The sequence below is a fragment of the Capricornis sumatraensis genome, chromosome 1 (assembly GCF_032405125.1).
Source record: "Capricornis sumatraensis isolate serow.1 chromosome 1, serow.2, whole genome shotgun sequence".
In the NCBI taxonomy this organism is placed as follows: domain Eukaryota; kingdom Metazoa; phylum Chordata; class Mammalia; order Artiodactyla; family Bovidae; genus Capricornis; species Capricornis sumatraensis.
Window position 1 is genome coordinate 255,701,122 of NC_091069.1, and position 24,596 is coordinate 255,725,717.

At 45.6% G+C, this 24,596-nt stretch overlaps 1 protein-coding gene across 1 annotated transcript in view; it reads right to left on the reverse strand.

Moving 5' to 3' along the window:
• Positions 1-1,662: 1,662 nt before the first annotated feature.
• The window catches only part of KCNJ6 (potassium inwardly rectifying channel subfamily J member 6), a 94,441-nt gene continuing 71,507 nt past the window's right edge, over positions 1,663-24,596 (reverse strand). Inside the window, exon 2 of the mRNA XM_068979663.1 lies at positions 1,663-1,988. Within this exon, the coding sequence (XP_068835764.1) occupies positions 1,663-1,988 (326 nt within the window). The remainder of the gene's footprint in view (positions 1,989-24,596) is intronic.

The window sequence follows — 24,596 nt, forward strand, 5'->3', positions numbered from 1 at the left end:
CTGTCATTTTTTTTTTGTCATTTTCTTTGACTGGGAGATTCTTTGAATTTATAGTTTCTAACCTGTGGCATACTCTAAAGTGATTCTTTGTTAGACGATCACCAAGATTGTTGATCTAATCATTGAATATTGAGTTCTGGTAATTTCATAATAATAATAATAATAAATACCAATGCAAGGAATTCTGACGGCTAAGCCCCTAGGTACAGGAAGAGTGTCAGATGGAGTCAGAGGGTATGAGAACATTGATTATAGTATACTTTGCCCACTACAGGCCATCGTGAATTTCATGACTTTAGACCCAAACCACCTTTTATGAACTTACCACGTCTCATCTTTAAACTGTGATTATAGGGTGGAAACAGTGGGAGAGTCAGTGGTTTTGTAGAAGAAAAGGTTCTCAAACTACGGTTCTACAAAGGGTGAAACTCACTGGAAAAGCATCAACACATCATTGATGGGAATTCCCTGGTGGTCCCGTGGTTAGGGCTTGGCACTCCTCCCCCTACCAGGGCCCCAGGTACAATCCCTGGTCAGGGAACAAAGATTTCACAAGCTTCGCAGAGTAGTCACCCCTACCCCTCCACCCCACCCCCCCAAAAAAAAGAAGGAAGGAAAACACACACACAAGAAACAAAAAAAGTGCACGTCATTGGTGGCATGCCAGAGCATGTTCTCCTGAAATTCTGCCCCAAGCTAGTCAGTGAGGTCCTTGTTGTCTTAAAAAGGAGACCTCAGTTTTGTAAACATTTCACAATATATCAGCATATTGGTGATGGGTTTTGCCATCTACTGGACCTCCAAACTTCCCCCAGACCTATGGCTTATTAGAGTCAACGAAGGGAACAGTGAGGTACCCAAACGGCTGCCAGTCTGGGACACAGAACAAAGGCCATGCACTAAAGGGCCAGCGGTCGATGGGATCAAAGAAATCCAGAAAAGAGACATCAGAACAGAAAAGCCTACTGTACTTTGGGGATCATTTTTAAAAAATCTTATTTCTAAAGTTATATATCTAAACCTACATTGATCTTACACCTATGTACAGTATTTAGCAGTTGTGTTCTACAGCACTTTTGTACATGCTGGGTTTCGTTACTAACTGCAAAAGAAGATAATTACATAAGGCATATATATGTACAGGGTTCTGTCTTCACCTCACCTGGGTCCTGTAACCGCAACGCCCACAGAGGGCAAGCACCTCGCCCCGTGGATGAAATTTATTGAGATGTGTAAAACGGAGGGCTCGACTCCATGTCTCACTGCGTGAATGAATAGGCACCAGAGACCTTCCTCGTCACATCCCAGGGAAACTCTTTGATGCACCCTTTTGAGCGATCTGCTATTTTACAACACATGCAAGGGAGTAGCGTAAATCTCTAGTCAGATGTGCTCTATCCCGGGAACAGACCAGGCTGGGACCACAAGAGAGGGCATATGACACCTTAACCCAATCTGCAAGCTACCTCGTCAATCTGAACTAACTGAGAGGGCAGGTAGATATTTTACACCTTGAAGATTTGTTTCCTGGTAATGCCAAACTGAAATATAAGGAAAGAACAGAGTAACAGACAGACAAGAAAGAGAATGAGAGACAAGGGAGGGTTGTGGGGGTGGGGGGTGGGGGTTGGAGAGGAGAAGGGGCGGCCCCGGGCCCGGGGACTAAACTTTGGATTCGTTCTCTAGGTTTGCCACGTCACCATTTCTCTCCGTCTGCTCCTCAGGGTTTTTTTCCTCCTCCTCAGTCTCCAGTTCTGCGTGTTGGTTGAGTTTGCTGGAGACAGACCAGCTCAGGGGCAGCTCGGCCCTGCTGGCTAACTCGGCCAGCTCTTTGGCGCTGAGAGATGGGGTGCTGGTCTCGTAGGTCTCATGGAAGCTGTTGTAGTCAACTTCATAGAACCCGTCCTCCAGCGTCAGGACAGGCGTGAATCGGTACCCCCAGAGGATCTCACTGGTGATATAGGAGCTTCGAGCTTGGCACGTCATCCCTGCAGAGGGGAGAGTAGAAGGATTAGTGCGTGTGTGTGTGTGCACACGTGCACACGTACAGGCTTCCCACTGACCAGGGGGCTCAGGGAGCTGGGCAGTACTGCTGTGTGTAGTGTTGAGACTGTGACCTGCATAGACTGTTGTAACAGGGAGGAACAGATCTGACTCCATATTTTATCTGCTTCCTTTAACCTTTGCACTCTGTTGCTTTTGCTGCAACTTACAAATGTTGCCGATAGCCTGAAATATACAGGAGACCCCATTTTCAAAGTTCTGACCTTTGAAGGTATAACATTGTCCTATTGGTACAGGATAAAAAGTTGCAGAAAAGAGAATAACAGTTGTCTTGCTGGAGTTTACAGGAAGGTCATGACCTGAACTATGTGGACAGTTGCAAGAAGAAAGGATTTCCCCTCTGAGAAGTTTGATGTTTTCGAACTGTGGTGCTGGAGAAGACTCTTGAGAGTCCCTTGGACTGCAAGGGGATCCAATCAGTCCACTCTAAAGGAAATCAGTCCTTAATATTCAGTGGAAGGACAGATGCTGAAGCTGAAGCTCCAATACTTTCACCATCTGATGCAAAGAGCAGATTCATTGGAAAAGACCCCGTTGCTGGGAAGGATTGAAGGCAGGAGGAGAAAGGGATGACGGAGGATGAGACGGTTGGATGGCATCATCAGGTCAATGGACATGAGTCTGAGCAAACTCCAGGAGGTAGTGTAAGACAGGGAAGCCGGGGTTCCCTGCTGCAGTCCACGGGGTCCCAAGGAGTCAGACATAACTGAGCAACTGAGCAATGACAACCATACATCCTCCCCTTTTAATATAAAAGGAGCCTGAATTCTAAGTCAGGTAAGATGGTTCTTTGGGACACTAGTCCACCATCTTCTTGGTTTGCTGGCTTTCCAAATAAAGACAACTCCTTTCTCGATTTACTGGCCTGTTGAGCTGTTCAAGCTTGGACTTGGTAACAGTGCCGCAGCTAGGGAGATGTGCTTCTCGTCACAGACGACTAGTGTGCTACCATATGCGTGTGCTCTCCTGCGGAGTCCTAGGGAGCGAGGTGGGAGTTCTGGCCCACAGCAGGCAAAGCTTGCCTGCGAGGTCACAGGACAGCATGTGTGCACACGCACACGGGTACTCACTCACGTGGCTGTGCCTTGTCCACGGTTTGTTGCAAATTCACCTGAGGTCATGACCGGGATCTGACATTGCTTTCAGAGGCTTTGCCTGAGCCCTACTGAGATCTGAGTGCAGCAGCCACAGGCTTAGAAAGAAAGTTGACTTATGAACTACACTTACACGCCCTTAAGCTGGAGACCTACGTCCCTGACACGCAGGCCATGACGGTGGTTCCCCAAATGAGGCTGGAAAGGAAACCCACCCGAGTTTGTACCTTCCCTAGGACTAGTGGAGATGTCTTTCAGCTCATGCAATAATATAACAAAGTCACTCCCCACCTCACCCGCCCTTCCTGCTTATAGACAAGAAAACTTTTTCTAATTTGCACAAAAATGCCATGTGAGCTACTGGCAGCCCAGGAGTCAGGAGTGGCTTCCTTTTACAAGTGAAAAGGCAGAACAAGGGAAATCCCACCTGTTACCTTAAGCAGAGAAAACAAGGCAACAGGCTTGGGGTGAAATAGAGGAATGTCATTGGTACATTTTTCCACCCCCACGAGGTCAAAGAATTCTCTTATGAAACTTCTCAGGAACTGGAAGCATTTGCCATCCCTTCAGGTCTGATTTTCCCTTCAACTCAGTAAGCTCAGTGCTAAAAGCCCATCCTGTTTTTAGGAGCCCATGAAAACTTTTATTTTCTTTTAAAGTCAGAAGAAAAAAAAAAGAGATTTCAGGTAGAAGAAAATGTTAATATATTCATCTCTATATAAAGTATATTACATATTCAATAGACATGAGTTTGAACAAACTCCAGGAGATAGTGAAGGACAGGGAAGCCTGGCATGCTGCAGTTTATGGGGTCGCGAAGAGTCGGACATGACTGAGGGACTGAACAATGAACAACGACAGCATATTACACAGTACGCGTGCATGCATGCTCAGTCACTTAAGTAGAGTCTGACTCTTTGTGACCCCATGGACTGTAGCCCGCCAGGCTCCTCTGTCCCTGGGATTCCCCAGGCAAGAGTACTGGAGTGGGTTGCTATGCCCTCCTCCAGGGGATCTTCCTGACCCAGGGAGCGAACCTGCATCTCTTGCATTGCAGGCGGATTCTTGACCACTGAGCCACCGGGGAAGCCCTCATTACATATCATATGAAGTAGGTTATATACTTTATACATATTATATCATGTAATTCTATAAAAATATAACTAAACATTTAAAAAATGGAATAAGGAGACCACAGAGGTGAAGCTCTGTAGGACTCATGATATTCCTACTGCCTCCTTGTGTTCATTCATCCAGGGGAGCAACCAGTCACTCATATATTGTCCGTCAGGACAGTGAATAACATGCATTAAGCAATTGCTTTATGCTCAATGCAGTTGGGATAAGGAGAATAGGACACAAATAGGTTTTACACAGAAGGGTTCAGATCTACAAAATATTCCCCCAGCAGTGCATTGACTTCTCATGGCTAAAAGAAGAAACTGGTCCTGAGGATCGGGACTTACGGAGGCAGGGACTAAAGGACTGGCCTGCGGCAGCTGGCAGAGTCTGAGCCCACACAGTCCTCATTTAGCCCTTTGCTCTTCCTCTGAACCTCCGAACTGAATGCTACTCTTCTTCAATATTTTCCTGACTTGCCAATGATTTGGTCCCCTCACCCCCATGCCTCTAAAACAAGTTTACAAGGCTACTAGGCATTGCAAAGCAAAGAACAATAGCATCTTGTTTTGATTTTTCTTTTTTTTTTTTTTAACAATTGTTGATTTTATTTTATTTTATTTTTGTTTTGTTTTTATTTTATTTATTTTTTTTTTTTTTGTTTTGATTTTTCAAAGAACGTTTCTCTTTGGAGGTAGCAAGTCTTTAGCTGTGTCTGGGAGTCATGGGGGAAGGCAAGTGATGGGAGGGTTATACGGGCTCAAAGTGAGGTGCAGACAGGAAGTCAAAAGGAAAGATGATAAAACAATAATAACTTTTTTCCCCATAAAAGAAGCATATGTTTATTTTAACATGACTAGAAAACAGAGACAGGCACATAAAATAATATCCACCCAGATTTTCATTTCTGGTTATGTAAATAGCCAAATTTACATACAGACTAGTTCCAAATAGGAAAAGGAGTACGTCAAGGCTGTATATTGTCACCCTGCTTATTTAAATTATATGCAGAGTATGTCATGAAAAATGCTGGGCTTTAGGAAGCACAAGCTGGAATCAAGATTGCCAGGAGAAATATCAATAACCTCAGATATGAAGATGACACCACCCTTATGGCAGAAAGCGAAGAGGAGCTAAAAAGCCTCTTGATGAAAGTGAAAGAGGAGAGCGGAAAAGTTGGCTTAAAGCTCAACATTCAGAAAACGAAGATCATGGCATCCGGTCCCATCACTTCATGGCAAATAGATGGAGCAACAGTGGAAACAGTGGGAGACTTTATTTTTGGGGGCTCCCAAATCACTGCAGAAGGTGACTGCAGCCATGAAATTAAAAGATGGTTACTCCTTGGAAGGAAAGTTATAACCAACCTAGACAGCATATTAAAAAGTGGAGAGGACTTCCCTGGTGGTCCAGTGGCTAAGACTCCACGCTCCTAATGCAAGGGGCCTGGGTTCGATCCCTGGTCAGGGAACTAGATCCACATGCTGCAACTAAAGATTCCAACAAAGGTCAAAGATCCCATCTGCCACAACTAAGACCTGACACAACCAAATAAATAAATATATATATAAAAAAAAGCAGAGACATTACTTTGCAACAAAGGTCTGTCTCGTCAGTTCAGTTCACTTCAGTCGCTCAATCATGTCTGACTCTTTGCGACCCCATGAATCACAGCGCGCCAGGCCTCCCTGTCCATCACCATCTCCCGGAGTTCATTCAGACTCACGTCCATCGAGTCCATGATGCCATCCAGCCATCTCATCCTCTGTTGTCCCCTTCTCCTCCTGCCTCCAATCCCTCCCAGCATCACAGTCTTTTCCAATGAGTCAACTCTTCGCATGAGGTGGCCAAAGTACTGGAGTTTCAGCTTTAGCATCATTCCTTCCAAGGAAATCCCAGGGTTGATCTCCTTCAGAATGGACTGGTTGGATCTCCTTGCAGTCCAAGGGACTCTCAAGAGTCTTCTCCAACACCACAGTTCAAAAGCATCAATTCTTCGGCACTCAGCCTTCTTCACAGTTCAACTCTCACATCCATACATGACCACAGGAAAAATCATAGCCTTGACTAGATGGACCTTAGTCGGCAGAGTAATGTCTCTGCTTTTGAATATACCATCTAGGTTGCTCATAACTTTTCTTCCAAGGAGTAAGCGTCTTTTAATTTCATGGCTGCAGTCACCATCTGCAGTGATTTTGGAGCCCAAAAAAATAAAGTTTGACACTGTTTCTACTGTTTCCCCATCTATTTCCCATGAAGTGATGGGACCCGATGCCATGATCTTCGTTTTCTGAATGTTGAGCTTTAAGCCAACTTTTCCGCTCTCCTCTTTCACTTTCATCAAGAGGCTTTTTAGCTCCTCTTCACTTTCTGCCACAAGGGTGGTGTCATCTGCATATCTGAGGTTATATTTCTCCTGGCAATCTTGATTCCAGCTTGTGTTTCTTCCAGTCCAGCGTTTCTCATGATGTACACTGCATAGAAGTTAAATAAGCAGGGTGACAATATACAGCCTTGATGTACTCCTTTGCCTATTTGGAACCAGTTTGTTGTTCCATGTCCAGTTCTAACTGTTGCTTCCTGACCTGCATACAGATCTCTCAAGAGGCAGGTCAGGTGGTCTGGTATTCCCATCTCTTTCAAAATTTTCCACAGTTTATTGTGATCCACACAGTCAAAGGCTTTGGCATAGTCAATAAAGCAGAAATAGATGTTTTTCTGGAACTCTCTTGCTTTATCCATGATCCAGCGGATGTTGGCAATTTGATCTCTGGTTCCTCTGCCTTTTCTAAAACCAGCTTGAACATCAGGGAGTTTATGGTTCACATATTGCTGAAGCCTGGCTTGGAGAATTTTGAGCATTACTTTACTAGCATGTGAGATGAGTGCAATTGTGTGGTAGTTTGAGCATTCTTTGGCATTGCCTTTCTTTGGGATTGGAATGAAAACGGACATTTTCCAGTCCTGTGGCCACTGCTGAGTTTTCCAAATTTGCTGGCATATTGAGTGCAGCACTTTCACAGCATCATCTTTCAGGATTTGAAACAGCTCAACTGGAATTCCATCACCTCCACTAGCTTTGTTCATAGTGATGCTTTCTAAGGCCCACTTGACTTCACATTCCAAGATGTCTGGCTCTAGAGTTTTTCCAGTAGTCAGTATGGATGTGAGAGTTGGACCATAAAGAAAGCTGAGCACCGAAGAATAGATGCTTTTGAACTGTTGTGCTGGATAAACATCTGAGAGTCCCTTGGACTGCAAGGAGTTCCAACCAGTCCATCCTAAAGGAGATCAGTCCTGGGTGTTCATTGGAAGGACTGATGTTGAAGCTGAAGCTCCAATACTCTGGCTACCTGATGCGAACAACTGACTAATTTGAAAAGACCCTGATGCTGGAAAAGATTGAAGGCAGGAGGAGAAGGGGACGACAGAGGGTGAGATGGTTGGATGGCATCACCAACTCAATGGACATGGGTTTGGGTGGGCTCCGGGTGTTGGTGATGGACAGGGAGGCCTGGCGTGCTGCCATTCATGGGGTCGCAAAGAGTCGGACACTACTGAGAGACTGAACTGAACTGAAAATAGCCAAATGGAACTAGAAATTAAAAATACAATGATTAAAATTAAACTCTATATGTTAAATTTATGTTAAAATCAGTCGGTTTCACATCTGATTGGAATTGGCTGAACAGAGAATCAGAAACTTGAGATATAGGTGTGAAGAAACAACGCAGGATGCAGCCAAGAGGATGTCCTCGGGGAGATGGGGAAAGGACCTCTGAAAACCCTCTCCTCCATGAAGGTAATGAGGACATTGGCAGAAATTGACGATACAAACTCTTCAAAACTCTGTAAATGAACTCCAGGAGTGTTTGTTCAAGAAAAATGGCGGAATCTCAGTAAGAACCCTGAGCTTGGCAAAGTTTCAGCGTCCCCCTGCTCAGCTTATGTTAGACTTCAAAATCAATAGCTTGGGCTTCTCCTGGGGGCTCAGTGGTAAAGAACTGACCTGCCAGAGCAGGAGATGTGGGTTTGGCTCCTGGTCTGGGAGGACTCCACTTCTGAGAGGCAACTAAGCATGTGAGCCACAACTGCTGAAGTCTGTGCATTCCAGAGCCCATGGTCAGCAACCAGAGAGGCCCCCACAATAAGAAGTCCATGCACGGCACCCAGAGAGTGGCCCCTGCCTGCTCCAACTAGAGAAAAAGCCCAGGCAACAGTGAAGACCCAGCACGGACAACAATAAAAAAAAACAAACACAAAAACAACAAACCCAATAGCCAGCAATTGTGGTGCAAAAGAGCAGCTAGCAACTCCTGGAGGGGTAGGAACAGAATTGGAGCTCTTTCAAAGTCTCATGTTCAGAACTGTCATTATTTGAAGTTTCTAGCAGTTCCGTAGAAAGCCCCATTAACAAAACATGTGTCTTTTTTGACCAGGCACAGATCTTGCCCAATGAAAATAGCCTTTTTCCTTGGGTCATTTGTTGAAAACAACCAGTGGCTAAATTTTGTACTCCCCTTCCCCCAAATACATATGTTGTTCCAACCCCCCAGAACCTCAGATTGTGACTGCATTTGAAGAGAGGGTCTTTAAAGAGGCATTAAATTAAAATGAAGCCATGCGGGGGTGTCCCAATTCTCTGTGACTGGTGTCATTACGAGAAGAGATTAGTTATACGGACGAGGACAGAGGAAAGACTATTTGAAGACACGGAGAAGATCACCACCTCTATTCACAGACTGAGCAGGGAGCAGCCGACCTTGCCAGTGCCTTCATCTTGCATGCCTAGCCTCCAGAATTATGAGACAATGAATTTCTGGTGTTTAAGCCTCCCAGTCTGTAGTGCATTGTGATGTCAGCTCTAACAAATGAACATGCTTATTGAATTTCAGTGGGATAGTCAAACACATTTTCATAGCACCACTTTAATAAGATTTTGTTGTTGTTCAGTCACTGAGTCATGTCTGACTCCTTGCAACCCTATGGACTGCAGCACGCAAAGGCCTCCCTGTCCTTCGCTATCTCCCAGAATTTGCTCAAACTCATGTCTATTGAATTGGTGATGCCATCTAACCATCTCATCCTCTGTCATCCCCTTCTCCTCCTGCCTTCACTCTTTTCCAGCATCAAAGTTTTTTCTAATGAGTTGGTTCTTTGAATCAGGCGGCCAAAGTGTTGGAGCTTCAGCATCAGTCCTTCTAATAAATATTCAGGGTTGGTTTTGTTTCGGATGGACTAGTTTGATCTCCTTGCAGTCCAAGAGACTCTGAAGAGTCTTCTCCAACACCACAGTTCAAAAGCATCAATTCTTCGGTGTTCAGCCTTCTTTATGGTCCAACTCTCACATCTGTACATGATTATCGGAAAAACCATAGCTTTGACAATATGGAGCTTTACTTTGTCGGCAAAATGATGTCTGTGCTTTCTAATACTCTGTCTAGGTTTGTTACAGCTTTTCTTTCAAGGAGCAAACCTCATAATTTCATGGATGCAGTCACCGTTTGCAGTGATTTTGGAGCCCAAGAAAATAAAGTCTGTCGCTGTTTCCATTTTTTCCCCATCTACTTGCCATGAAGTGATGGGACCAGATGCCATGACCTTACTTTTCTGAATGTTGAGTTTTAAGCCAGCTTTCTCAGTCTCCTCACTACTGCGTGTAAACTAGATAGCTAGTGGGAAGCGGCTGTATAGCACAGGGACCTCAGCTCTGTGCTCTGGGATGACCTGAAGGGTGGGATGGGGACGGGGGGGAGGGAGGCTCAAAAGGAAGGGGATATATGTAAGCACAGAGCTGATTCACGTTGTTGTACAGCAGAAACTAACACAGCAACGTAAAGCAAATCTCCTCCAATTTAAAAAAATGAGTAAGTGAGATTTAAACAAATGCTCATGGATGCTTTTCCGAGTTTTATCCATCTTTTGGTGTCCTAATTCATTGTGGAAGAGATAAAAAAAGAATATGAATATATTTGCCTAACAGCATTAAAAAGTATTTCTAGTGTAGGCCGTGAATTTTCATTTCCTTCAGAAAGATTCCTGACTTACATATTGACATTGGTCCCAGTCCATTCTTAGAAAAAATGTGATTCTTACTGTTGTTGAAAATATAACCAAATAAAACCAACTCAGATGGAGCTGCCAACATTACATCAGTGTGTGGCAATGGAGCCCTTGTGATTTCCAGCGTCACTTAACTCAGGGAAGTGTGACGGACTCGGAGAACAAGTTTTCATGGGTTTTGTTTTAGGCTTTGGAATGAGTGTGAGCAGAGGATGCAGAATTTTATTTTTTTAATAAAGAAGATGAAACATGAAAGCATACAAATATTGGCAACACTGATAAAGGAACACAGGAATGACGAAGGCATATGCACCATGCAGGCGAATGTTTAGATACCGTGTATCTGTGTATGTGGGCTTCCCACACGGCTCAGTGGCGGAGGATCTGCCTGCCAAGCAAGGCATCCCGAGTGGGTTTGATCCCTGGGTCGGGAAGGTCCTCTGGAGGGGGGTGTGACAATCTACCTTGGTATTCTTGCCTGGGAAAGGCCACGGACAGAGGAGCCTGGCGGGTACAGTCCACGGGGTCACTAAAGAGTCAGACACGACTAACAACAACAGCAAATCCATACGCACATAGAAACAATGAAATAAGAGGAGACTTTCTTGAATCCAGAAAAAAAGAAGATTCAATCAGTGTGTATGCCGTTGTGTTTGTTTTTCGTATCAGAAAGATCATTACGTTGTCCCAAGGTAGGTGTCAAGCGAGCAAAGCAATCTGTGGAAAACGAGATGCTTCTTTTGTCGAAATGAGCAAAACCTGAAAAGTCTGATCTCCAAGTTGGGGGGCAGCTGCTTTACTCTGGGCCGCCTTGCTGCTTGCATTTCTAATTCTTATGCCTGCACGTGTGCTGTCTGCTCTATCTTGAATGCCTTTTCTTCAGCGGCATCTTGCTCGTCTTATCAGAGCCGATTTACTGTCTCCTTTTCTACCTCCTCTGGGACTCATGGGCTTCCCTCATAGCTCAGCTGGTAAAGAATCCACCTGCAATGCCGGAGACCTTGGTTGGATCCCTGGGTTGGGAAGATCCCCTGGAGAAGGGAAAAGGCTACCCACTCCTGTATTCCGGCCTGATCGCAGAGTCAGACACGACTGAGCGACTTTCCCTTTCCCTTTCCCTGGGACTGACCTCTCTTGAATTAGGACTAGGAACCCAGGGTTATCAGGACAGACAGTACAGTGAGATCCCATCCCAGCCTTCTCACAGCTTCTGCAACTCAGGCTAAGCTTCTGGTTTCCTTGTCAGCTGGCGTCCTTGTAGGATGGTGAATGCCTCGAGGTTTCTTTTTTATCTCCATACCGTTTAGCAAGTGTTTCACCGTAGGAGGTTCCTCCCAGATACCTGTTGTTAAGTGAAGAGGATGGACCTAAGGAACTCTAGAGAAATGTTGATTAGGAATATCTGACATGTATCATTAAATTAAAAGATGGCTTGTGGTCCTTAGAAAAGAAAGTGGGAGATTTCTGCTTCCTGGGTTATGTCAGATTATCTTGGAAGGACTCTCAGCTAGAGTGCGAACTAGATACCAGAAAATTACAAACATTTGAATTTTATCCAAAGTAAGTTCAATAAAAAGTAAGGGATGGGATTTCTGGGCTCGGTGAAGATGGAGTCAGTCCAGCCTTTCCTTCCCATTGCTTATAGCCAAGACTTCTGGACAAAATACAAAACACAGCCACCTGCAGACTCTGGAATGTTACCATTAGGGGGATGATAAGGGTTTAAAATTAAACATTCAGAAAACTAAGATCATGGCATCCAGTCCCATCACTTCATGGCAAATAGATGGGGAAACAATGGAAACAGTGACAGATTTTATTTTCTTGGGCTCCAAAATCACAGCACATGGTGACTGCAGCCATGAAATTAAAAGACGTTTGCTCTTTGGAAGAAAAACTATGACAAACCTAGACAGTATATTAAAAAGCAGAGACATTACTTTGCCAACAAAGGTCCATATAATCAAAATTATGGTTTTTCCAGTAGTCATGTGTAGATGTGAGAGTTGGACCATAAAGAAAACTGAGCACTGAAGAGTTGATGCTTTTGAACTGTGGTGTTGGAGAAGACTCTTGAGAGTCCCTTGGACTGCAAGGAGATCCAGCCAGTTAATCCTAAAGAAAACCAAGCCTGAATATTCATTGGAAGGAACAGATGCTGAAGCAGAAGCTCCAGTACTTTGGTCACCTGATGTGAGGAACTGACTCACTGGAAAAGACCCTGATGCTGGGAAAGATTGAAGGCGGGAGGAGAAGGGGACAACAGAGGATGAGATGGTTGGATGGCATCACCGACTCAATGGACATGGGTTTGGGTGGACTCTGGGAATTGGTGATGGTAGGGAGGCCTGGCGTGCTGCGATTCATGGGGTTGCAAATGGTTGGACACGACTGAGCAACTGAACCAGCAATACTGTGCAACATAATATGTGACTTACATTATTTTGTACTTATCAAGTATTATATTTTAAAAAGGGCTTCCCTGGTGGCTCAGACAGTAAAGCGTCTGCCTGCGATGCAGGAGACTGGGTTCAATCAGTAATTCCATTTTTTTGTTGTAGTATTAGCCTGCGTATGTTTTGTGTAAGGGCCCTTCTTGTTCTGTGTTTTCAAAACTGTTTTTTTTTTCCCCCCTTTTTTTCCCTTGAAGGATAGTTGATTTACAATGTGTTAGTTTCAGGTATACAGCAAAGTGATTAAGTTATATGTGTATATATTCTTTTCAAAGTATTCTCCAGTGTGCTTTATTACAAGATACTGAATAGTTCCCTGTGCTATAGAGTAGGTCCCTGTTTTTTATATGAACTTACTCTTTTTATGTAAAGAATTGGAAACAGTAGAAAAGAATTGTGACATAATCTAATCTATATTACTCTGCTTTGTACTATCATTTATGGGTTTCCCTGTAGCTCAGCTGGTGAAGAATCTGCCTGCAAAGCAGGAGACTCTGGTTCAATTCCTGGGTCGGGAAGATCTACTGGAGAAGGGATAGTATACCCATTCCAGTATTCTTGGGCTTCCCTGGTGGCTCAGATTGTAAAGAATCCACCTGCAATGCAGGAGACCTGGGTTTAATCCCTGTGTTGGAAAGATCCCCTGGAGAAGGGAACAGCGACCCATTCCAGTATTCTGGCCTGGAGAATTCCATGCAGTGTACAGTTCATGGGGTCCCAAAGAGTTGGACTGTCATTTAAATGTTTCCAAGCATCTGTTGGCTCAAAATGGCTATAATGATTTTCTTCAAGCTATTCTGTTCTCAGAACTGCTAACCACTATTTTTTTGGGTGATACTTATTAAATGCAACCCATATGCTAAGTACTGCGTTCCTAGCCTCAAGGGACCAGCAGTCCATCTTTTCATTCTTGTAGCAGTTCAGCCTCAGATATTCTGACTGGGACTTTCAGAAGTGAGGACCCTGGCCTAAAGACCAAGGACTCATCAAGACCAACATCCAATAGGATGCCTGGGGCCTTTGGAATGAATGGTGGGGATGGGGAGGGAGGTTTGGTACCTCTGGGGTCTAACCTGCATTCTTGTCTCCTTGGCTCCATGTTCTAGCTGCTGGTGTTAAACGGAAGCACGTGATTGTGTTTGCCACCTTTCAACTAACTTTTCATGCATTTTTGTTTCCTTGACAGTGAGTCAGAAATTAGGTCTCTGTAGAGTAGAATGCCGCCTACTCAGCCTCCTTGACTGCTTTCTGTGCAGATAAGCCTGGGAGATGCCACCACTGCAAGTCAACTTAGAGGAGGGTGAGATGAAGTTGGAGACGGGGATGTGGTTGGAAGGCTTGTGCTCTGAATGACAGTCTCCATTTCTCTTATTCTGCATTATCATGTCACTGTCACCTTCATGGAACACTCCTAAGTAGTTGCTCTGAGCTGGGGCTTTCCCAAGGCCTTTACCATGTCTATTTCACTTAATCCTTACACCAGTGCTGTGAGCAGGTGCTGTTGCACTACTCTTGTTCTACAGATGAGGAAACTGAGGAGTGGAGACCACTCATGTCCTGTCCCTGGGGAATCTGGCCTCGCCATCTCAAGAAAAACAGCTGGACACTGACATTATAAGACAGCATGGAGGCTAGTGGGGTCGGAGGAGAAAGGGCCTCTTGGCTTGTTCTTGGGCCAGGCAAGCCTTTTTGACTTTGTGCTTGAGAAGGCTGCTTGATTTCTGCCAAAGCTTGTCGGGTCTAAGTTATTTCCCCAAAGCCCAAAGGGGTAGGGCTGTGTGTGTGTATGTGTGTGTGTGTGTGTGTTTGTGTTTGTGCCTTAAAAAATTTATTGCACTTAATTTCTCTACTGAGAACTTCTCTGGTGTGTGTTAGTCGCTCAGTCATGTCTGACTCTTTGCAACCCCATGGACTGCAGCCCTCCAGGCTTCTCTGTCCATGGCCAGAATACTGGAGTGGGTTGCCATTGCCTTCTCCAGGGAATCTTTCTGACCCAGAGATTGAACATGGGTCTCCTGCATTGCAGGCAGATTCTTTACTGTCTGAGCCAATTTCTGGTCAATCTTTCAAGAGTTTAACTCACTTGGAAGCGAGTAAAAACAGCCCATCTCTTTTGGTGGTGTTCCCTTCCTTGAGTAAGATGGTGTTAGAGTAAGGAGTGGTGAAGGAGGCAAGGCTTGGTGGTGGTGTTGAACAGAAAGCCTGAAAGCCAGGAAACCAAGCTGAGGCCCAGCTGAGGGATCTGATAAACCCTGAGCCAACATGGGTAAGGCCCTGCAAGATGGAGATTTAACAGACAGAGTCCTATTTTTAGATTCATGGTGACAAATAATGATAAGAGACATTTCGTGCAGAATAACAATACGATGAAAGCCATCCTCAAGAGAGACCCCTGAAAAAAGCCAGAGGTACTCTCTTAGTAGATAAAAAACGCATCACAAAGGCCTGGAGAATGTGATTCCAATGAAACAAGATGAAATAAGATGGATATGAACCACCCTCACCACTTTGGAATTCTGTAAAATAAATTTAAATTGCCAATGCTCAGAAACAGAGAATTAACTGCTGACATTTTGCCTTTTTATTTCAAATACCAGGCTATATGATGCAATGTTTTCCTTGACTCTTGGTTCTCATTCTAATAAACCTGCACTGAATTAGTGCAGTGATAAAGTGTTCTGCACTAATGTTTATAGGTCTTCGTGTCGAGAAGGATGTTGGTGATTTACCAAGTCCAGGGTCAAAAAGAAGAAGAATAATCTTACCGTAATAGTGGTTTTAGTTCAGGAGGCTCAGCCAATTGCCAATCATTTAAATAACAAGTCCTGCCTTATGTTCAGGTTAAAAATACCTTCAGTAAACAGTTGTGCTTTTTCTGTTACTGAAGTACTGGATGGCCAGTGAAGTTCATCTCTAGCTACACAAAAAGATATTGAAATGTCCTTTTAAAAAAAGTGTCTAAAAAAAGACATTTTACATGTGTACTCCTAATTCTGCTTTCACCAAGTTCAGTTCAGTTCAGTCACTCAGTCGTGTCCAACTCTTTGTGACCCCAAGAATTGCAGCACGCCAGGCCTGCCTGTCCATCACCGACTCTCGGAGTTTACCCAAACCCATGTCCATCGAGTCAGTGATGCCATCTAGCCATCTCATCCTCTGTCATCCCCGTCTCGTCCTGCCCCCAATCTGCTTTCACCAAAGTGGCTGATAAATTCATAAATCAAGTATTGAATTAAGTAATATACATTATTTACTGAGTGTTTATCATATGCGTCCGTGTGTGTTGCTACTTAGTAATGTGTGACTCTTTGCGACCGTATGGACTGTAGCCCGCCAGCCTCCTCTGTCCATGGGATTCTCAGGCAAGGATACTGGAGTGGATTGCCATGCTCTCCTCCAAGGGATCTTCCCAACCCAAGAACTGAACCCATTTTTTATGTGTCTCCTGCATTGCAGGCAGGTTCTTTACCAGCTGAGCCACTGGGGAAACCTGTTTATTGTCTGCCAGGCACCAAATCCTTTACATTCTTCAACCGATAACATCTTACAACAGCCCTCTTAGGTGGGTGGTGCTACGATACCTCTTTTACATAGAAGCGAACTAAGACAAAGAGAAGTTAAATAATTTTCTGGGTCACACAGTTTTATGGGCTGAACTGTATGCTTCTGAAATTCCTGTACTGAAGCCCGAACCCTCTTACGTGACTGTGTTTGGAAATAGGAACGTTAGAGAGGGAATTAAAGTTAAACGAAGTCATCTAATGCAAAAGAAATGGCATCCTTTTGGAGGAAGAGACACCAGAGAGCTTTGGTCTCTTTCCACCTGTGCTCAGAGATCAGGTCCCGGGAGGACACAGTCAGAGGGCGGCTGTCCCCAAGCCGAGATAGAGACCCCACCAGAAACCAACCCTCTCGGCTCCTCGCTTTTTATTTTTTTAATTTTTACTTTATTTTACTTTACAATACTGTGTTGGTTTTGCCATACATTGACATGAATCCACCACGGGTGTATACAAGCTCCCAATCCTGAACCCCCCTCCCACCTCCCACCCCATATCATCTCTCTGGATCATCCCCATGCACCAGCCCCAAGCATCCTGTATCCTGTGTCGAACATAGACTGCCACTTCGTTTCTTACATGAGAGTATACATGTTTCAATGCCATTCTCCCATATCATCCCACCCTCTCCCTCTCCCTCAGAGTCCAAAAGTCCGTTCTATACATCTGTGTCTCTTTTGCTGTCTCGCATACAGGGTCATCATTACCATCTTTCTAAATTCCGTATATATGTGTCAGTATACTGTATTGGTGTTTTTCTTTCTGGCTTACTTCACTCTGTATAATCGGCTCCAGTTTCATCCATCTCATTAGAACTGATTCAAATGTATTCTTTTTAATGGCCGAGTAATATTCCATTGTGTACATGTACCACAGCTTTCTTATCCATTCATCTGCTGATGGACATCTAGGTTGTTTCCATGTCCTGGCTATTGTAAACAGTGCTGCGATGAACATTGGGGTACATGTGTCGGCTCCTCGCTTTTAAACGTCTGGCCTCCAGAATGGTGAGAAAATAAAGTTCTGTTGGTTAAGCCATTCAATCTGCAATATTTTGTTATGGCAGCCCTAACACCAGTGGCTCATTAGTGGAAGCAGAGTTCTAGTTTAAGGAGTCATAGCCTCTCTAGAGCCTATATATTCAACGGCCACAGTATTGTATCTGTTTTTTAAACGAGGGATTTTGTGTTCATTGTGATGTGTATAACTCCTCCTGCGTGCGAGCATGCTCAGTGGTGTCTGATTCTCTGCCACCCCATGGACGGTAGCCTGCCAGGCTCCTTGGCCCACGGGATTCTCCAGGCAAGAATACTGAAGTGAGTTGCCATTTCCTCTTCCAGTGGATCTTCCCGACCCAGCGATCAAACCTGCCTCTCTTGTGTCTCCTGAATTGGCAGGCGGGTTCTTTACAACTACCACCACCTGGGAAGAAGCCCTTGTAACTCCTTTAAGTGCCTTATACTTAAATTTATGAAATAAAATGGAGCGTGGCCGAATCATCATGGCCAGAGGTGTTGCCATTGGGTGTTGTAACTTAGTTGCCAGCAAATAACTGCTTACCATTTATCTTTCCCACCATATCGTCCATTTTTTTCCCACCAGCTCTCCTAAGCCTGTCCATCCTTGCCTTGTCTTCCATACAAATGTGCTTTTTCTCTACTGAGTCTGGAGCACTGGCTACCAGCTGCAGAATGTTGCTTGGAGACATCAAGCAACCTTGATTCTTTTTAAAGAAATCATGAGATAGCCTCAAATCAAATGACAAACTGTAGAATTCTTCCTCAACCTCTCCCACTCTGTGTGTGTGTCTCTCACAGTTCTGGGCTCCCAGCGGTCTACACACTTATCACTGGCTCTTTCCTACAAGCACACGAAGCAGTTTAGGAATGATGACGCCAGTAAGGGGGCTTCCCAGGTGGCGCAGTGGTGAAGAATCCGCCTGCCCATGAAGGAGCCATAGGAGATGCAGGTTTGATCTCTGGATCAGAAAGATCCTCTGGAGGAGGAAATGGCATCCACTCCAGTATTCTTGCCTGGAAAATCCCGTGGACAGAGAAGCCCGATGGAACTGCAAAGAGTTGAACACGACTGAGAGACTGAGCACACACACAAGTCTCCTGAGGATTTGTTTGTATAAGACTCAGACCTCAAAGCAAGAGGATCAGATATCCTTCCAGCTGAAACAGAAAAACCCCTGTGGCTTGACGTGAAAGCCCCAGCATGTACCAGTAGAGAGTTAACCAATCAAAGACTGCCAAATGCACTTGAAAGCCAATCAGAATGCTTCCCCACTTCCAAAAATTCTCTAATAGAACACTCGCCAATCAAAGACAGTCTTGACATTTCTACCTTTTACTTTATAAAACCCATGAATTTCTCTGAGAAGGAAACATGGTAGCAAACTATTAATATCCCCTATTATCTGAATAAACTACTTTTTGTTAATAGTACAGGTGTTCTTTGTACTGTTGAAATCTATGAGGTGAAATTAAAAATTATAATTCTTTTAAACTTTAAACTATTCCCACTAGTAAAATCCAAGTACAGAGTTCCAATTTATTGAATTCATCTTCTTTTCTATGTGGCCATGTTATCTGTTAAAAATTTCTTTTCCCTACATTCTTTTTTTAAATTGAAGCATAGTCGCTTTATAAAGAAAGCTGAGGGCTGAAGAATTGATGCTTTTGAAGTGTGGTGTTGGAAAAGACTCTTGAGAGTCCCTTGGACTGCAAGGAGATCCAACCAGTCCATCCTAAAGGAAATCCTGAATATTCATTGGAAGGACTGATGCTGGGGCTGAAGCTCCAATACTTTGGCCACCTGATTCGAAGAGCTGACTCATCTGAAAAGACTCCAATGCTGGGAAAGATTGAAGGCAGGAGGAGAAGGGGACGACAGTGGATGAGATGGTTGGATGGCATCACTGACTCGATGGACATGAGCTTGAGTAAACTCCAGCGGGTAGTCTGAGGTGCATACACTCAGAGCTAAAATGAGCAGCTCAGGGAGTGTGCCCAAGGGTTAATGGCTGAGGGACTCCCTCTGGGAAGCTTCTGGACCAGGCTGCCTGGACCTAGCTGGGCCCTGACAATCGGGCAAGGGGGATTCCAGGGCAGCAGAACCCATGTGCCTTGATGTTTCCATCTGTCACTTGCAAGCCAGCTCTGGGCTAAGGTGCTACCATCAAGAACTAGACATGTCAACAAAGGCTCAATCTGGCATCTTGTGGATGTTGTTGGTGTCCCAGTGGGTGACCTAGGTCTCTAGAGCGACCCTCGTCACATATTTGCACCTGAGTAGTTGTTTAGAAAGCTGAAAGTGAAGAGAAGGTGACACTGTTACTAGAGAGAGAGAGAATATCAACTAACTTGGATTTGATTTGGCCAAGAGCACAAAGCCAGTGGGCTTCCCAGGTGGCGCTAGTGGTAATGAACCTGCCAATGGAGGAGACGTGGGAGAAGGGGGTTCAATCCCTGGGTCATGAAGATCCCCTGGCAACCCATGCCAGTATTCTTTCCTGGAGAATCCCATGGACAGAGGAGCCTGGAGGGCTGCAGTCCGTAGGGTCACAGAAGAGTTGGATATGACTGAAGTGACTTAGCATGCATGCACACACTTAGCCTCCAGTGACACCTATCAAAACGACTTTCAGTTGCCCAACCTGAGGTTTGTCTCTGCCTGTGAGAGGCATGTGTACAAACCTCGATCAATTTTAGTAGTGGGATGATTCACGAGCAAGAAAGGAGCAGAACACGGTGACCTCCTGATTCTCCTTTAGCTCTGTGAATCTGTCTGATATTTCAGGAGTGCACAGAAATTGGAGCCCCTTCCCTGAGAAATTATGTGTAGCTTGAGCCTGGCCTGACCATAGTTCACCTTTATTGCCTTTTCCTAATTGTTTATGTTTTTCATTTATTTTGCACCTCAGGAGGCACATTTCATCAATTTGCAGAGATGCACCTTGCATGTTCTCAGAGGACCAGTCTGTCCTCTGCCTTGTTAATAACCTGTCAAAAGGAAATGCCTGGAGACAGAAAAACACTGCATGATCTCACTTACGTGTGGAATTAAAGGAAAAACAAGAGCCACCAAACTCATAGAAAAAAAGAGATCAGATTTGTGGCTTTCAGAGATGGGGGAGTGGGGAGCGGGTGGAAGATAGTACAAAGTTACAACCGTCCAGTTATGAGAAACAAGTCCTAGGGTTGTAAGGCAGGATATGATGAGGATAGTTATTGTCATCGTAGGGTAGATTTCCGAATTGTTAAGAGAATAGATCCTAAGAGCTCCTTACAAATAAAAACGTTTTCTTTCTTTTTTTGGTATCTGTAAGAGATGATGGACGTGAACTAAACCTATTGTGGTAATATTATTTCACAAGACATGCAAGTCAGGTCACGTGCCTTAAACTTCCACAGTGCTGCGTTGTCAATCATAGCTCAACAATATGGAAGGAAAGAAAGGAAATGCTTTGAGCATGTTTGAAATTCTTCTTAAAGTTAAGGGGATACCTCCAAAACAATAGCCACACTTCCTGCCCTTCCTCCTTCCCTCAAAGTTAATTTTCTGAAAGATTCAAAGGTCCCTGTCCTCCTGGGGGAAGGCAAGGGCTGGACCACAGAGGAAGTGGCGAGCGTGAGGTGTGAGAAACGCCGAGAAAGCAGGTGTTTTTCTTTAAAAATAACAGAACAGATCCTAAAGGACTTTTTTTTTTTTTTACAACCATAAGCAATAGATTTTTAAAAACAATAACAAACAAACAAAAAAAACCCACTTTACAGCCTGACTTACAAATCTAGTGCTGCTCTTGGGATCTGTTGGAATTTCCTCTTTCTTTGACTGACGGTGAACCATGAACGAACTTAGGTCACTTCTGCTTACCCGATTCCATCCTGCATCCTTTCTTCAAATTTGGATTCTTTCCCGACACATAGAAAATTTGGTTTGCTGTGTGGCACGTGAGGCAAGTCTTCTAAATGAACACATCCCCATAAACATGCGTCAACTCGTTAGAAAGTAGAGGCTGCTGAGGCTTAATTCACGTTCCAGTCTTGATTCCAAGTACATAGATCAACTGATCTCTACATTGCTCGTTCCAAACCATTTATGGCAAGGGACGTAATCCAGGAGGGTCTGATGTTGCAAATACAGGGTTTTGATGTTAAGGGAGAATCAAATATTTCTAAGGAGGGAACGGCAACTTGGTGTGGCCAGGTAAACCCTCACCACTCTCCATCCATTGGCCCTGAATCTCTGCCCAGGGTCCAAGTTATAGCCTGCCTGAGCTCCGGGCAGTGAGAGAGCTGTCCCTCGGTTTCTATCCACCTCTTCTGGCTAATATTATCCTGGCGTGATCCTGTTTTCTGGGAGCCTCAGCATTTACTTGGCTCTGCCTTTTAAGGCAAGAAGGACCCGAACAACGACACCGTGTTCCTCCTCGGGCTAATCTCTGCGATCTCATCTCACTGAGGCCGGGATGTTCTGGCCAGTGTTCCTGGAGATGCTGAGCAGAGTTCCCAGGAGTCGGGAACAGCAGGTGCTGAGATGCTGGGTCATGGTGTGTGTCTGCAGTCAGCTCTGACTCCCGGTGAGAATGGCCCTTACCCAGCGTGGCGGAGACTGTGCGCCTGGGTCAAGATTGAAGGGAGGGGGTGCCCCTCCTCTGTTGCAGTGGGAGAAAGACAAGTCTTCTATCAGATGGGATAAGACTCGGGTCTCTAGCTCAGTGCTGAACTCTTAATGTGTTTCCAGCCAAGGGCACCGCCTATTAAGTCCAGGCTGTTATGTGATGCTAGTTGTATCCTTGATGCACCGGTGATACTTTTCAGCTCATTTCTTCGGATCCTTTGATTTTTTTTTTGCACAGGGGGGATCTGCTTAAGGGGGTGTTCTGTTAGGTTTAAAGACCTGGCTGAGGGGTGTGTATGCTTTCAGGATCAGGGCTGGCTGGAGGGGAGAACACTGTGGCTGCTTCGTGGCTGGGTTCTGAGTTAATGTGTGGACCGTGTCTTTTATTTTCCACGTCCTGATTCTGCGACCTTTGGGGTCTTGGTGATTCTGGAGCGACTGTCCCTCCCAGGTTTTGCAAAGCCCTGTCCATCAACAGTGAACTGCTTGACAGTGAGAGTGATTTTAAAATGCATACTGACCGGTTCAGAGCCCCTACCCCCGACCAGCTCCTCTATGAGACTTTCACACTCTCAGATCCTTGCTCACCAGCCCTCATCACTCCCCAGGGCCCCGTACCAGACAATCAGGGATGGCGTCTATGCCCAGAGTCCACTGAGATTATCCAGCCTGGCCCATCCGGGGCCTGCCTCGCCCCTTCTTCTATAAACAGGGATAAAGGAAGCCTCCTTCAGAACGGAGTCAGGAAGCCAGGTTTCCCTTTGACCATGCGACGCAAGCCGCCCACCGCCAGTGCCTGACCCCACACCCTCCCCAGTCTCCTCCTTTCAAGCCCCCTCCTCTGTTCTCTGGACTTGCGTGTGCTTCACCACAGTTTGCTCATCTCGAATCGCAATTTTCTGCTCTTCCCAAATAAAATCACTTTGCCGATAAAACACATGATTCTTTCTTTCTTTCTTTTTCTTTATTAAGGTGCACACTCCCATGGAAATCACAATAAAAGCTTTTGCTCGTTTCCCTCTCCCTGGTCAATTCTAGTGGTACCCACACCCACCCCCTCCTGACGTGGCATGCCCCCTCTTCCTGGGATATGCAGTGAGTCATCTTTGCAATCATCACTTGGTCTATTGGGCCTCCCTGGTGGCTCAGAGGTAAAGAACCCACCTGCAGTGCAGGAGATACAGGAGGCATGGATTTGATCCCTGGGTGGGAAAGATCCCCCAGAGTGGGGAACGGCTACCCACACCAGTACGTGGACAGAGCAGTCTGGCAGGCTATGGTGCACGGGATTGCAAAGGGTTGGACACGACTGAGCGACCGAGCCACACGCCCCTGATCTATTTGCCTGACCAGATCTCAACTTTTCTACGGATACACTCTAAAAGGAGTCTACCTCTGGAGGAAGCAGAGGACGGGGTCCACGACTTGGCTGATGATGTAGCCGGTGAGGAAGCGACAGCACTGATCACAGTAGTTGTGTTCCCGGACCTCAGACTCGGACATGGGGTCTGAGCCAGCTCCAGGGGTCAGGGGTCGTGGCTGATAGCTCGGGCTGTTCTGATGCTGCTTGGGGCCCTCCTGGCCTGGAGTAGCCAGAACAGGGCAGTGGCCCCCACAGGTGCTCTTGAGACAATCCTAGAGGGGATCTTGAGACAGTCCTGGGGGGGATCTTGAGATGGTCCTGGAGAGGTCTTGAGATGGTCCTGGGGGAATATTGAGCCGGTCCTGGGGAGGATCTTGAGCTGGTCTTGGGGGGGATCTTGAGACGGTCCTGGGGGGGGAACTTGAGATAGTCCTGAGGGGCATCTTGAGATAGTCCTGAGGGGCATCTTGAGACAGTCCTGGGGGGTATGTCAAGCGCTTGAAGGGGAGGCAGCTTTGAGCGTGACCTCTGTCATTCTCTTTCCAGAATTAAAATGCTCCCCAGAGGAGCCAGGACTCAGGGAACAAGGACTGGAAGGACTCACAGGGGAAGAGCTCTGCTGAGAAGCTGGAGGCTGGCACGGCTGAGGCCAGGCTGCTCTGTGTGCAGAGTTTGGGGCTGCAGTCTGGCAAGTAGCCGGTTCCTTGCTTAGACCTCCGTCAGCTGCTTGTGGAGCTCTTAGGGTGGTCCTCAGTGGAGCCGGAGGGCGGGAGGCAAGCCGGCCAGCCTTTCCTCTAGGAAGTGCTCATGCACACACAGGGTGGGGACCTACCTGGAGAACTGCTCTGTGACCTTAACGGGATGAATGTGATCTGGCCAGTCTTTAAAACAGGAGGCAAAACCCAGAAGAGGTTTGTTTTCCTTTCTGGATACGCTAACTTCACTCCTTTAGCATTTTCTCCTAACCAGATTGTCAGTCGGTGCACATTTACCACGACTACTCTTAGAATCATGTCCGACTCTCTGCGACCCTATGGACGGTAGCCTGTCAGGCTCCTCTGTCCATGGGATTCTCCAGGTAAGAATACTGGAGTGGGTTGCCTCCTCCAGGGGATTGTCCTGACTCAGGGATCGAACCTGGCTCTTCTGAATCTCCTGCTTTGTAGGTGGATTCTTTACTGCTGAGCCCAGCAAACCCGATTTTAGACTAGAGGGTCTCAGTTTCATTGTGCTGAGTCCTGGGCTGTAGATG